General features: G+C 40.1%; 1 protein-coding gene across 5 annotated transcripts in view; it reads left to right on the plus strand.

The window, feature by feature from the left end:
• Positions 1–14,712, plus strand: part of LOC135487369 (ankyrin repeat and fibronectin type-III domain-containing protein 1-like) — a 97,055-nt gene that overhangs the window by 27,726 nt on the left and 54,617 nt on the right. The window contains exon 1 of one of the 5 annotated variants that reach the window (XM_064770991.1): positions 5,229–5,764. The exons of the other annotated variants lie outside the window; for them this stretch is intronic. Coding sequence (XP_064627061.1) covers positions 5,649–5,764 — 116 coding nt within the window. The 5' untranslated portion in view covers positions 5,229–5,648. Of the gene's footprint in view, positions 1–5,228; positions 5,765–14,712 lie in introns of those variants that run through there. 5 annotated transcript variants of the gene reach the window in all.

Genomic DNA, 14,712 nt, shown 5'->3' on the forward strand with positions numbered 1-14,712 from the left:
ATCATTACCCTGCCAAAGAAAGATATTCCATCAGCAGTAGTCATTTACCAGATATGTGGTCAAAAGCTCGCATAGACCATGCATGTTTGCCAGATGAGTATGACTATTACTCCACTAACAACAAATAAACAAGACCAAAAGTACATCGTAGTCCCTGGCCATTAATAAGGCGCGTGTCCTCTGCTGTCAGACTTTGTGCGGCGGTCCCGGGGCTGCGGACCAAATCATGAAATTCATAAAAGATGATGTGTCGGATGATGTAGTACTAAATGAATAGATAGCTGTTGGATGACTTGGATGTGGACTTGATGAGTTGAAGGATTTTCGGATTGTCTGGTGTAGTTGGGAGAAAGCTCCTTTTTATAACCTAAAGGTTGTGTGTTCAGATTGCTTTCTCTTGATTTGTAAAACGCTCTGTCCGCTTTGCAATTTTAGGCAACAAAGCTATCTTGTATTGAACTGATCACTTGTCCAGTTATAGTGAACCATAAAAATCTGCTGATTTTACATGGTGACCCAGTCGTGAGATTCAAAGCCAGCTCAGCCTGCTCTGGCTTAGGTACTCCAAACTCACGCCGGTTCATCCATAGATACAAATCTGGCTTCTCCCCGAAATCGAACCTGCAGGCCCTGCGTTGTAGCCAGCAGTGTTAACCACTAGGATATGAGGCTCCTCAAAAAATACCCCATCCTGTATTCCTGCGCCGTCGTATCAAATTACCATAGACCAATAAAACCATCGAATTCTTACCGCCGCGTGCCACGTCTTATCAGTGTTTGCTTCCAATTTCTCCACCATGGCACATTTTTCCTCAAATCTATGATTGATTGAGTATTTTGCTCGCTATCGACTGGAAAATTGTACAAATCGATCAAATGTTATGGCAACATTTTTTTGTGGCAGTCGCCTGGCGTGTTCATTCACTGCCATGATGCGGCGTCTAATGTCGTTTTCTATGATTTATCATTTCGGTGTTGATATTGACTGCTGGTGTGGGGTACGAATTTGTCTGAATTTTCGGTGACAAGCCTTATGGCAAAAATTGCTGAGATATCAGTCTTGATGCCTCTGATGCCTTGACTTCAAACTGTGAAATGTAGCTAAAAGTTGACGAATATGGCGGCAATTCAGCCATGCCTGCCTTATCGAAATTGGTTTAGTTAGGCTAAGTGGTTTTGCTTGCTCCGTGATGTTATTTTCTGAATTAGCATATAACAGCACATTGGCAAAATCACAAAAATATGACTCTCGCAAAAAATTATGATTTACAGTATAACAGAGAGAAGACCGATGTGATCTCACCAACCATGGACAGAATAAATTATTTCTAAACGAAAGCGGTATTTCTGATTTGGTACATCTGTGACTTGGTCACAGCTACACAGTGTCTGTACGTCTCTCACGAATATCAATCATTTCTTCGTCTCCTTTACCCCGACCCTGTCCAGGGCTTTTTCCCATCAGTTGCCATGGTTACGGCAATCTGATGCTGGGTGTGCGGTTTATGGGATCTGTTTTCTATTGATGTTTGTTTTCCGAGAAGATCCCTTTGTAATGAACCTCCTTTATTTGCTTCTCCTCTGGTCTTTGTAGGCTGACTGATACCTTGGCAGGGTATGGCATGCCGATATATCCTTATGTTACAGGGGATATGTTATTTTTATGTTAAAGGGGTTATGCTTTTATCCCTCATAGTCTTATTGGCTGACTGACAAACATTTACATTCAAATTTATCGCAGATGCACTGTTCCTTTAATAGAGGTAATATAAGCCCATTCTTAGACTACGCTAATTGCCTCTTATGTTTTATGAATCATAACATTGTTTGATATCCTTCTTTGATCAGGTCTCGGTGGTTGACATAAACTTAGTCAATGTTGTCCCTCCTTCGCAGTCCAATTCGGTACGTGCCGGAACATGTGCTAGTCCGGTATTTTTCTTGGGGAGGATTGCGGGAAAAAAAAGTTGGATTTACGTCCAAGAGAAAGAATTGAGGTGAAGTTGAAGAAGTAGTTTTTGACTGTATCCCCATTGACTCGGGTTTAGATCGGTGAGTACTGTATCCCCATTGACTTCGGTTTAGATAGGTTGTGTACTGTATCCCCATTGACTTCGGTTTAGATAGGTTGTCTACTGTATCCCCATTGACTTCGGTTTAGATAGGTTGTCTACTGTATCCCCATTGACTTCGGTTTAGATAGGTTGTGTACTGTATCCCCATTGACTTCGGTTCAGATAGGTTGTGTACTGTATCCCCATTGACTTCGGTTTAGATGAGTACTGTATCATCATTGAAAACAGTATAGATAGGTGAGTGTTGTATCCCGGCATTGACTTTGGTGCAGATAGGTGAGTGCATTTCAGATGCATCTTAACACCACACTTAAGTACTGTAACCCCATTGACTTGGTTTGGAAAGGTCATTTAAGATGTATCGTTACAACACGCTTATTTACCGGTACCTTTTCAGACTTTGTCTTTGAAGCAAATCCTGAAACTACGTAAAATGTTTCTTTTTCAGTCCCGCCCAATTTGAAGATAAAGCTTATCGTTATTACATTGTTATTATTGAAAAGGTGAAAGTTAGAAATTCAAACAGTATCTGTTCTCCAAGGCCAAGTTGTTCGGTTACATCTATGAAAATAAATGACTGAGAACAGTTCAGCATAGGACCCTGGGGCAATGATGTGTCAGCATTTACTTCAATCAAAACTTATAAAGAAGAAATAACTAATATTTAGTTTCAATTAGAATATTTCATGAATTGGACACTTTGTTGATTTGTTGTGATGTTTTTGCTGGCGGCAGAAGTCAAGTTATCATTTTCAAAGAACTTTATTTCAATGTTTTAGGCGTAATCACTTTAAAAATGATCGGTTTCAATTATGGGTGGGGACTATAATATTGTTGATAATGCGATAAATTGATTTCCAGGGAAGAAATGCACTCTTTGAGTTGTTGGAAAGTTGAAATATTCTTTTATTTGCATACTGCATGTCATGAATTGCTGTGACTTGGGGCAGGTCACTTTACTTCAGATCTTTTCGTGACCATAGGCACCACTATTTTCATTGGAACTTGAAATCCTGAAGCATTAAGAACCCCTTCAAAATGACGTGGATGCCCTTTTAAAACTTGGGAGGCTATGCTCTGGAAAACAAAGAACAGACTCCCTTCCTTAAAATTTGCAGTCAATTCGTTTTGAATGAAATCTAACTGCTTTAAGATGACCCAGATACAGAGTAGACCATTGCCTCTCTGAACTGACAGAAAAAACTAAGTTTAGAAAAACTAAAACCTTTTTGTTCTTCATTATAAAAGTTATGAAACTTATCATAGTCAACCGGACCTTTGTAACTGATCCAACCTTCTTTCCACATGGAAATTATTGTTCGCTTTGAATATCAACCTTAAAGCTCGTTAAAAAAGATACTCTTAATGAGGAAGTCTGGTTTTTAGCTCACCTCTTAGCAGAGGTGAGCTTATCCCATACCGTGGCGTCCGTCGTCCGTCGTCGTCGTCGTCGTCGTCGTCGTCCGTCGTCGTCCGTCGTCCGTTAGCAGGGCACGTTTCGTAACTGTTAGAGCTATTGAGTTGAAACTTGGTACACATGTACCCTTATGTAATGACACCTTGGAGACTAAGTTTCGGTCCGATTCGTTTCATGGTTTGGCCACCAGGGGGCCAAACGTTAAAAGTGAAAATATGCAATATCTCCCTTAATAGTAGTCGGGAAATTTTGAAAAAAATATGGTAGGTACTTCTGGCAAAGGTGCATCATATATCCTCCGGGTTTTTGATTTGACCTCCTTTTCAAGGTCACAGAGGTCAAATGGTGTAAATTGGCTGTTAGGATGTAACGATGGCACGTTTCTAAACTGCAATGACTATTGATACCAAATTTGGTACACATTTACCCCTTAGTCAGGTGATCTCAGGGACCGAAGTTTGGTCCAATATGATTCACCACTTGACCACCAGGGGGCAAAATCCAAAAACCTTAAAAATGTGATTATTCCTTAACTTCTTGCCCGATTGCCACCAATTTGATATCATGGGTACATCTAACCACCATACAGTATATGTCACACAGGTTTTTAATTTGACCTTCTTGTCAAGGTCACAGAGGTCAAATGGCGTAAATTCGCCGTCAGGCCGTAACTATGGCACATTTCTTAACTGCAATGACTATTGATCACAAATTAAGTACACATGTACCCCTTGGTCAGGTGATCTCAGGTACCCAAGTTTGGTGCGATCTGATTTGCCGTTTGGCCTCCAGGGAGAGGGCCAAATCCTAAATTCTTCAAAATGCCATTATTCCTAGTAATGACTTGCCCGATTGGCACCAATTTTATATCATAGGTACATCTAATTCTAACAACCATTCAGTGTGTCACCCTGGTCTTCTTTGATTTGACCTACTTTTCAAGGTCACAGAGGTCGAATGTACTGTAAATTGGCCATTTTGGGGAAATTGTTATTGCTTGGACCTACATCAAACCTAACACTACATGACACAATACCATGCTCTTTATCCATCTTTCCTCCACATGAGGTGAGCACAATGGCCCTGGCCATTTCATTCTATTTTTTGCTTTCGCTGTCTTTACCATATTGATTTCCCGTAGTTCATTACGTGGAATCTGCAGGACTCCAGGGAATATTGGTAATATGTTTTCAGTGATGTAATATTGGATTGATGTTATCTCCTTCTAGTTCTGCATTTGTATTGTGCCATTTGACCAGTACAGAGTTGCTTTCAATGCAAGGACAGGACAGAAATTCTTGGCTGCTTGAATTTCAATTTCAATTTGCTCTAGATTTGCTTATAATATGAAGCAACACTTGGATTCAATGCAACTGATTCCATTCTTTTAAAACGCATTCTTCACCGGAAAAGCATGCTCATCTATTGTGAAGTTAATCCAGAGCAAAGAACTTGGAATATCATGTATTGTCTTTGCTAAGATTGCTTTTATGTCATGGTGAGGCTGCGTTTCTGGAATTTTGAAAGCATTATGGATATCATCAATTAAATCCTCACCTAGTCATAGTGTAAGGTCATTCAGCTTCACAAGACTTGTCGAGAATGGAATATTATACATTGCCTTCACTGAGATTGGTACCTGATGACATCACTCATTCAGTCCTGTCACGGCACTCTCGATAGCACTGACGGTCTAGCCAATCATTCAACACCTACTGTCGTTCGTCGCCTTGTCGTTCGCGTGGATATCTACCACCATGTGATCAAGATCAAGGTGCAATATGGGCACAGTCATGTTTTTAATAATTTATGCAAACATACCTACCAAGTTGACATCTTGTGCATTCATGTCTGCTGACAATATCCAGTGATTCTTGCATCTCTGGATTGTGTCCTCGTTTCATCTGAGAGCATTTAGGCGCTGACTGCTTGACAAACTCACAAATGGAGACGTCAAACCAGAACAAGTCCCTTGTGCATCATAAACAAATCGACAAACCTCTGTTTTGGTGTTTCGGAGAAATTGCGTCATCAGGTATTCATTTGTGAGGAGATATCAACAGTTTTCATTGCTTCTTGTGATTTTGTCGTGGCGATTTTCAACGCTTTCATCTCACTTTTACATCGTTGTCGAAGGATAGACAAATGTTGCCAAAATGAGTGCGCTGTGGAAATTGTTGTTCGAAAAATGGAAATTCTCACGGCGGAAAATGAAAGACAAAGAAATACGATTTGCTTGCGGTTTGAAAATGGGAAAACGTGGAAGAAAGCGGTAGGTTGTGTGACCTGTTGAATGATCAAATCGATTTCTTGCAGGGTTTGGTTCTTTTTCACATGTCATAATAATCTTTATCTGTCTTGCATTTATCTAGCATTTTCTTCTTCTCCCTTCCCTCTTGCTTGCGTCAGTCATTTCTCCAAACACTTGCCATTCATGGCGATGTTCATTCATACATCTTCGACTCCCTAATTATTCGCCCGTTACATCATTATCTGACTTTGCTGTAAAATCACAATTTGTAGCACCGTAATGGTGCAATCAATGCGGCAGTGCTCTTCACATCATGATAGATTTGACATCACCAGTATTGGTCTTGATTCATGGGTGTTGTTGTTAATAAGCATTGGGTGTGTAGGTGTGATGTTAACTAATCTCTGGGGGCAATTAGGTGACTCTCAAGGGGCAATTAGATGGTGTATTCCTGTTTCGCCTATTCCTGTTCCGCCTATTCCTGTTTCGCCTATTCCTGTTTCGCCTATTCCTGTTTCGCCTATTCAAATGTATTGCTAACCTCCCCACAGACGTAGGAATATGAACCGTCCCTTACTGACCGACCAAACCCGAGGAGAGCCACATTATGTACGCATTGACGAACGCATGTTACGCCTCAAAGAACAATACGTCAATGGAGAGAGGGACATAATGAGTTACGTCGATGCCATCAGTTACCTTGTCTGACATAATATCATGATATGTATTTTCCACCTTGTTTGACTTTATATGTGCTGTACCTACATGTATATTATGACATGGGTTTTACAGCTGATTTTGATCAAATAATTATGAGAATGTACAATATTATGTATTTTTATCAAAAACTCATGAATTCAGTTTTCATAAAATAAACGACTGCTTTACTCTACTTAATCGATTAGTTTTTACTGTGTGTCAGTATGGTCCTATGGTCCTATGGTCAAATAAGTCCCGGACTGTCCCCGCTTTCAAGGTGACTCTTTCAAAACGGTCATGGCATAACAAAGTTGATGGCATTTGATTAGTCAAATTGTCATCACATCGTTAACATCATCCAATTGTCCCCTCACATTTTCCCCATAAAATGGACATGCATCCCTAAGGTTCCCCGTGGGAGAGTCGATTTATTGTAGGGGTACTGGAAAGTAGGCGAAACAGGAATAGGCGAAACAGGAATAGGCGAAACAGGAATAGGCGAAACAGGAATTTTGTAGGCGAAACAGGAATAGGCGAAACAGGAATAGGCGAAAGAGGCATAAACCAATTAGATAGCAGACTATATTACTCGAATGGGAAACATGATCATAAAACATGATAGGAATTCGCCATTGTTGAGTCTATTTTTAGTCATTTAAAGGCCTACGCCGGGCGTTAAAAATTTGAAATTCGTAATTGAATTTGAAGAGTTTTAAATTGCGCAAAGACAAACTGAATATAAATTCAACATTGCTGTTGTGTAAACAGATATATAAATACTATGAATACCAAGTTTCAGCAAATTTGTATGCACAATAACTGCACTATGGCATTGTGTATAACTGCATTTCTATTTTCTTGGGCAACCAGTAACTACGAATGGTGTACCCCTTTAAAGGATTAGGATCCAACTGAGAATAGATAAGGTATGAGGAAGTTACTTTACACCCCATCCCCAGCCTGTTAGTTGAGAACATTCTTCAAAATAGACTAAAATTAAGAAATTGACATCAAAAACACTTTTTCTGAGGCACCCCCTCTTCATAAGACAACTGGCTACTTTACATTATCGGTGGCTCTCACCAACTCCACCTTTCACCCTGACAAGATCTGTCATAGTTTCGGTCAGTTGCTGTGAGGAAGTCATAACTGACGTAATCAGTACGATGATTACTGATGGACATCATTGTCAATAAATGGTGAAAAAAATTGCCATTATCCTCTATTTCAAAATGAGCACTTTTTCCTAGTATGGCTGTTAAACCATTAGTTTTGTCTGGTGCTAATATGTCCCCAAACCCATCATTTACTTATGTTGTGACAGATAGGGAGGACCAAAACGACTGAATTAATTTCATTAATGCTTTGTCTCGTTAATGGAAGTGTTTAGACAAAAAGTGATGTGATTGATGTCACACATTTTATTCACCATGGCGTGGGCGGGGGCCATCAATTGAAAAATTGACAGTGGCCTGATTGGCACAGTGTAGTGGAGTATCCCCGGAGTAGCAGAGGTCTATCACCAGGTAGGTTAAAAAAACATTTCATTGCGTCAAATATGAAATGGATTTTGTACTAAAAACTCAGGGTTCATAGGGTTAACCATCTTGAATTACTCGCTACGAATCTTTATACCCAGAATGCTGCAGCCACTCCCAGTTTCACGTATTGATTATTGGCCAAATGACGGTGATTTCGTAGACGCTTCTTTGATCTGGGAACATTTAGCAAAGCTGTGGCTAATATGGAGAAGATGGTGTTCAGTCATGCAAGTTCAGAGTAACAAGGACATAACACATTTTCCAGAACCTTTGCAAGGTTAAAACTTTAACCAGTCAAATTTTGTTGAAAAAATGAGAAAATTTGTTTATAGCTAGTTCATTTGCCTGAAATTTTGTTCCGTTTTGTACTGTGGCTAATGCGAGCAAAACTTCTTTTCACACTTAGCTTGTTCTTCTCAACATAGTTTGTTCAGTTTGTGGTCTAGTTTCACCAATCTAAAGCCCGCAGCACACTAGCCGCCAACTTCGGCGTTCACAGGCGTTTTTTGCCGCAAGAGTCCTGAACACCTGAAAAATCCCTAGTCTGCTACGAACGGCGTCGGCGAACACGACTTGCGGCCACTTGCCACAACTAAACGCCAAATATCTAACATGTTTGATTTTTGACGCGTGTCGCCGCGTTTGAACGCAAGAAGAAGCCAGGTGTGCTACGGATGGCCGCCTGACTTGGCGTCAGCGGCGAGGCTATGGCCAATCAGCTTGCGCCTTGATGTCACATGATTTCAAATTGGCAGCCTAAAGTGGCAGAAAAGACGCTACTGGACGCCAATTCTGGCGTCAGCCGAACGCTTCTTGTTGCCAAAGTTGGCGGCTAGTGTGCTGCAGGCTTAAGGCTGGTTCATTTATTACTACGAAATCAAAACAAATGCCTAGCCTGAACATGATGTCCTCATGACCATCGGATAAGTTGATCTCACCAGACCAGTGTCTATTATCCAAGTAAACATGTCTAATGGCATTGAATGACCACGTGCATAATTTTGGGCCAACCTGTAACTTGAAAATATAGAATTGTCTTAGGTCGTTGAAACTAGAGTAGGCCTATTATCATGCAGTCAAAAAGGCTACAGTCACATGTGTCAATACCCTGACCATGACCAAGCTGTCCTCGCATGAAATAATCGCAGTTCAAACCTGTCGCATCATTTACACTGAAATTTCAGCATCTTGTCACCATGGCAACCCTAGGGATGCTGAGCTCCCTATTGTTACTGCAGACACAAGATGTTCCGAGTCCTTGGGTTCGCTGTAATCCAGTCTCTTCCTTCTTGTTTATTTCTGATTATTATTCCCACATTATTCAGTCATTACTATGGGACATTGTTAGCCCTTCAAGGGAGCGGTGAAATAATTCCAATTCGTGCTAGAACTAATTATAGTGACAGAGTTCCCGTGCAGAGGGTGCTACTGATGTACATCCTAAAATGTGTATAAACAAGTTTGTAGAATGTTTGTGCACAATTTCTGTTATGTCACAGAACTACCCTCTATACAGGAAACTCGACCCAGATTTGTCGTGAGACACTTCTCCTTTAAAACCCTTTATCTACTGAGCATATTCTCTGGTAGAATGTTTGTGTACTTTTTATGATGTATGAAAAAAACTGTTTTTGTTCTGTACTATTTTGCTGGGAACACTAGGGTGTTACTTGAGGGTTGCAACTCTGACAGTTCCTCGACCAGTGTTCCCAATTTGTGCCCAGCAGTAGTTGCACAAAAGAAATGCCAACAAGAGCAAGTGGTAGAGCAAGAGTGTGTTTATAAGAAGGAAAATAGCTTTTTGCAGACCTTGCTCGATGCAGTACCAGATACTGGGCTGCCTCAAGAAAACATCAAATCTCCATTATGCCTTTCATGAGAAATTTGCTGTAATAGCTGTGTGTATAATTTTGCCTGGAACACACAATTCACTAAACGATACAACCACCCTACGCTCCTGCATTTGCCAATAATTTCTGTTTCACTTTTCTTCCCGGTAACCATGGTAACGGCCAGGTTGTATAGCGACGGCCATGTTGATGTTGTATAGCAATATCGAGATAAAATGGTGAGAATTCAAATTTGCCATGAAGATATTGCGTGTCAGCAGATAGGCGAGCACAAGCTCGACAATAACTTCAAAATCATTCTCATGCAAGTCTGAGAAATGATATCAACTAAGAAGCTTTTTTCATTGGGCGTGAGGAGGCGAGTCTGATATACATTGGACTATTCAAACAGGTTTAGCCCCACGCAAACTAGCGATTATAGGATAGCTGGTTCAGCCCTGATTTTGGGGTCAATTTTGTTGTAGATGTTCAACATACCAATGACCATTGATTGCTTTTAACTATCAAGTATCACCAACAAATTATCAAAAACCTTATTGGGGATCGCAATTGCCATACAAGACACTTTACAATGGTTCTGGTCTGCATCCATGAAAAATAAGGCAAACACTCTTAATGTTTAAAACAAGATTTATTATGGTGTGTTCACACTGGATGCGAATTGAAACCGAATTCCGTAGAGCGCTCTCCGGAATACGAATTGGTTAATCCAGTTTCAGAACGGTCGCGTCACACTGACCCGAATACGCATTCAAATCGGTTTAAAACGCGCTACACTCAATGCGTATACTAACATCAAGCATTCAATTTAAATCTGCAGATCCTGCAAGAAGCAAATTCTAGTACATGTACATACATACATAAAAAAATACAAGAACAGTTTCATTCAGCATACATTCCTAGGCCATTCACCATTCAATCTTTGGTCTCTGTGGCGTAACAAACAATCAAACCTCTGATAAGATCAACTTTACTCCGTACAAAAATAAATCTATTCAAAATTGCATGAAAAAATTATTCTAAAAACATCTTCATATTGTGTTTGGCAGATCATAACTCTACCATTTACCAGGCATTCACTTCAGCACATCCCACAAGACTAGCACAATCAATTGAATTGATAGAAGTTTGGCGCGGAGAATTAACGGAAGAGGAAGTGCGCCGGGCGCATGCACAGTGCGATCGAAATTATTAATTCGTATCAAGCGCGTCACACTTGAAATCTCAATACGGTTTCGTTGATTCGGATTAGCTGATTCGCATTCAATTCGGTTTAAGAACCGTGTTGGTTAAAGCGGATTGAGATCGGTATGAACCGAATTGAGTGTGACGCCCCAATACGTATCAACGTTTTAATTCGAATTCAATTCGTGTTAAAACCCCAGTGTGACCACGGCACAAGTGTCTTCAATCATCATTTGCGCAATTATCAATTTATTGCATCAGGCTCTTCACTAGAACAGGGATCAACAGGGAATGATTGATGCAAATTCTAAAACACATCGGTCACAGGATATCAGTATTGTAATGGAAAATGTGTTGAGACTCGATGATGTCATGAAACGGCACTTCCCTCCTTCTAATTTTCATATCAATGCTCTCGGTAAAGTGGGCATGTGATTGTTGACTATTTGGGCAGAAGACAGTTCAAATAAAAATGCGCCCACAAGGGACTTGACCTTTAAGTAATCATGTAAGAATATTGGGGGAAATATCGTTGTGCACTGATTATGAAAATTATTGTGACATCTCACACGTCACTGAGGTGCGGCCACTTCCTGGAAAATGTACTTTAGCAGGCACAGAATCAGATTACCTCACCCACGCCATGGTAACCGAACCTCTTCAGAATATAAAGAAAATCAAACGGACATAATTTGACGGCATCAATTAGATTATTGTTTGTGGGACGAGCAGCAGCAGTGACTGAAACCTAATCAAGATCACTTAAATTCCCTGAAAATTAATCACTTAAAAATCTTGTAACTGCAACATTTGTTTTAAGGGTGCAAAAGAGTGACAGGTCCAAGTTTCGTGGGACAGGCTTTTCAAACATCCGGTTCAAGATCGGGAACTGAAAAGCAAGCAGATTCACAGATTCATCAGCAGCTTGCATTCAGCAGTATGACAAGCCTTTGGACTGTGCTAAATCATTAGTGATCAGTTTTCCGCAAGGCAGATTATGTCTTTGGTATTTTGTAGAGTCCAGTGCTTATCATCTATCTGTCATTTTGGTATGTCGTGGTTCGTTTTGGCAAACCACCCAGATTTTCCCCGGGAGAAAGTAAGGACCCACTGTGGTCTAGTGGCTCAGACTCATGACTAGCAGTCAGAGGTCCCTAGTTCAAACCCCACAATCGAGTGAGATGCTCGGCAGGTCTCTTTGTGCAACTTGCCTTACTCCACCCAGGTGTCAATGGGTAGCGGTCAGAAATGTTCAGGCTGTAACGCTGTGAGTAACTCATCTGTAGTCTCTTGAAAGGTTTCAAGACTACGGCTAAAGTGTGAAGCTGGACGATATCATGGACTATAAATCCAAAACTTTCAGTCTTTTTGAAAATTGCTGGTGTGGGAATAGGAGAAGTGTTTTGTTGCTGTTTATGCCAAATAAATCATTTGGGTGAGAAATGGGACGAAAACACTCAGCAACTCCTATGATTGTGTTTGCCAGCGAGGACAACGTCGCTGTTGATAGTTGATCAAGCGAGCACTAATTTTCAAGGAGTGATCGTGAGTGGGCGGTTATGACTTGATGTGATGATCATGATTTACTATGACCATCATCAGGTATTGGTTTTACTCATGACTATTTGTTCAGTGTGATCAATCTTTTAGGTAATAGAAAATAACGATGTGAAATGCACCAGAATATTGAACAACATGTTGTCATGATCGGATGCTTTAACCCTCAACCTTTTGCGATTATTAACTTTTTTGTTGCAAGTAATGTTATAACTACTATAGACACCAAGTTTTAGCAAATTCGTATGCATAATAACTGCACTACAGAGTGTAAAACTGCATTTCAATTTTCCTGGACCACCTGTAATTACGAACGACATACTTTATACTCCTTTAAAGTTCATAATTGAAAAACGTGTCGCCAAAAAGATAAACATTTTTTTTGCAAGTTACGTGACGTGAAAAATGTATATTTCATTTGGACTCAATAATCTTTTTGTGAGTTGTGAATGTCCTTTAATGTCTAGTCAACTTGGACGTTATCTCGGCTAGTTGCGAGTCGAGCCGGAGTGACGCGATCGATAATTTGTTCTCGGCTCATCTCCTGTGATTGGGAATCACTGCGACACAAAATCGATGGTTGTAAAACCTAGTTCACGCGATCGTGAAAGGTTATTGGTTGATGTGTTTAACCACCGAAAACATTTTGCCGTGAAGAAGTATTTCTGCAGTCTATGGCCTCAGCTTATGCTGTTCTATTCATCTTATCAATTGCATTGATAGGAAGAGAGAACGTTGTTGTTTTGTGCATACTAACAGTCTGTGGACGAACCTAGTTCAGGACTCTCCTCACAGGTGCCTCTCTATGCCTCAATGATACTTACTTACTTCATGATGATAAGGCATCAAGCAGACATAACACGAAGGCACTTCTACTGCCCTTCTTCCCTTTGATAAGTCTGATGAGCACGGTTTGAACCAGGGAAAGTCAATACACATGACGTTGCTTGCAAGGACGAAAGCTGTGCCAACAAGGTTTATGCCATAAAAACACAATTTCAACCACAAAATTATGCATTGAATAAAGTTCATCGTCAGCTATCTGGACTGTATCCTGATTGATCTCCAATAAGCATCATTAGGATTTTGTCTCCGATCAAATTCTCATTTATTTTATGACCTGGTGAGGTAACCTAGTCCAGGTATTCATGGGGTATTAAAAGTGGAAATGATGGGCCGTGGTTTGAGCCCTGGTGATCTCTTGAAAAGTACATCTTCACGACTTTGTGAGGTTGTTTTAACCTTACATGCCTGGGACAGGTATGTATCACTGGTGCCACCTATGCTGTTGCTTGTAAACTATCTCTATGCAAAACAGTTACCAATGGACATGGCCTTTAAGACCAGAATAGTTTAAAACTTATCATTGTCTCACGAAGACACATTTCTATCAAGTGTTTGTAATGAAGTTGCCTATACTATTCAGCAATTATAAAAAGCATATAGTGCAAAGAAGTTTCTTTGAATTATGTGTTATACCATAATGTTTTCATTTCTTGGTTGATACACAGAACTTTATCTCCTTGTTTTTGACCGTTTATTGACTGCAAATATGAATTGTCGGTCAGGGTGTTTATTGCGAATCTCGACAAAAAACTCTTCAGATACTCCATCATGTATGGTGTCTGCTATGACAAGTACTTCCAAGAAATCATGTTTTGGTATTTTCTCTTGCAGCATTCTTGCATCTCTGCCAGTTATCATATGGATGATGAGGCACTGGGTGTAAAAATAAACATCATACACTTTTGAAATTGAATAGCATCAACACTTTCATTCAAAGCCCCGCCTTGTACTTGATGTATACTGCTGAGACAAGTCCATTTCTGATATTGTTCTGATCCCAAAGTTCTTTAAATGGATTGAGAATTCGGCTTGAAAAACCTTTTATGTGTCATTCATTGTATGGTGTTGCTAGGCTGGCTGCGAAACCTGAGGGTACAAATTTGACAAGGTAATTTGGTAGTCCACGGCCTCGGCAGTCATTCTTGATCCAGAGAGTATAGCAACTGATGTTTCATGATAGAGTTTTGAAAATATTCTCAAAATTGTTCTGAGTACACTAAAAATAGTCTTGTAATTAACTGAAAAAGGTGAAAGAAAAGTTGAGACTAATGAGAGTTACACCAATTAACAA

This window comes from Lineus longissimus, chromosome 1, assembly GCF_910592395.1.
Source record: "Lineus longissimus chromosome 1, tnLinLong1.2, whole genome shotgun sequence".
In the NCBI taxonomy this organism is placed as follows: domain Eukaryota; kingdom Metazoa; phylum Nemertea; class Pilidiophora; order Heteronemertea; family Lineidae; genus Lineus; species Lineus longissimus.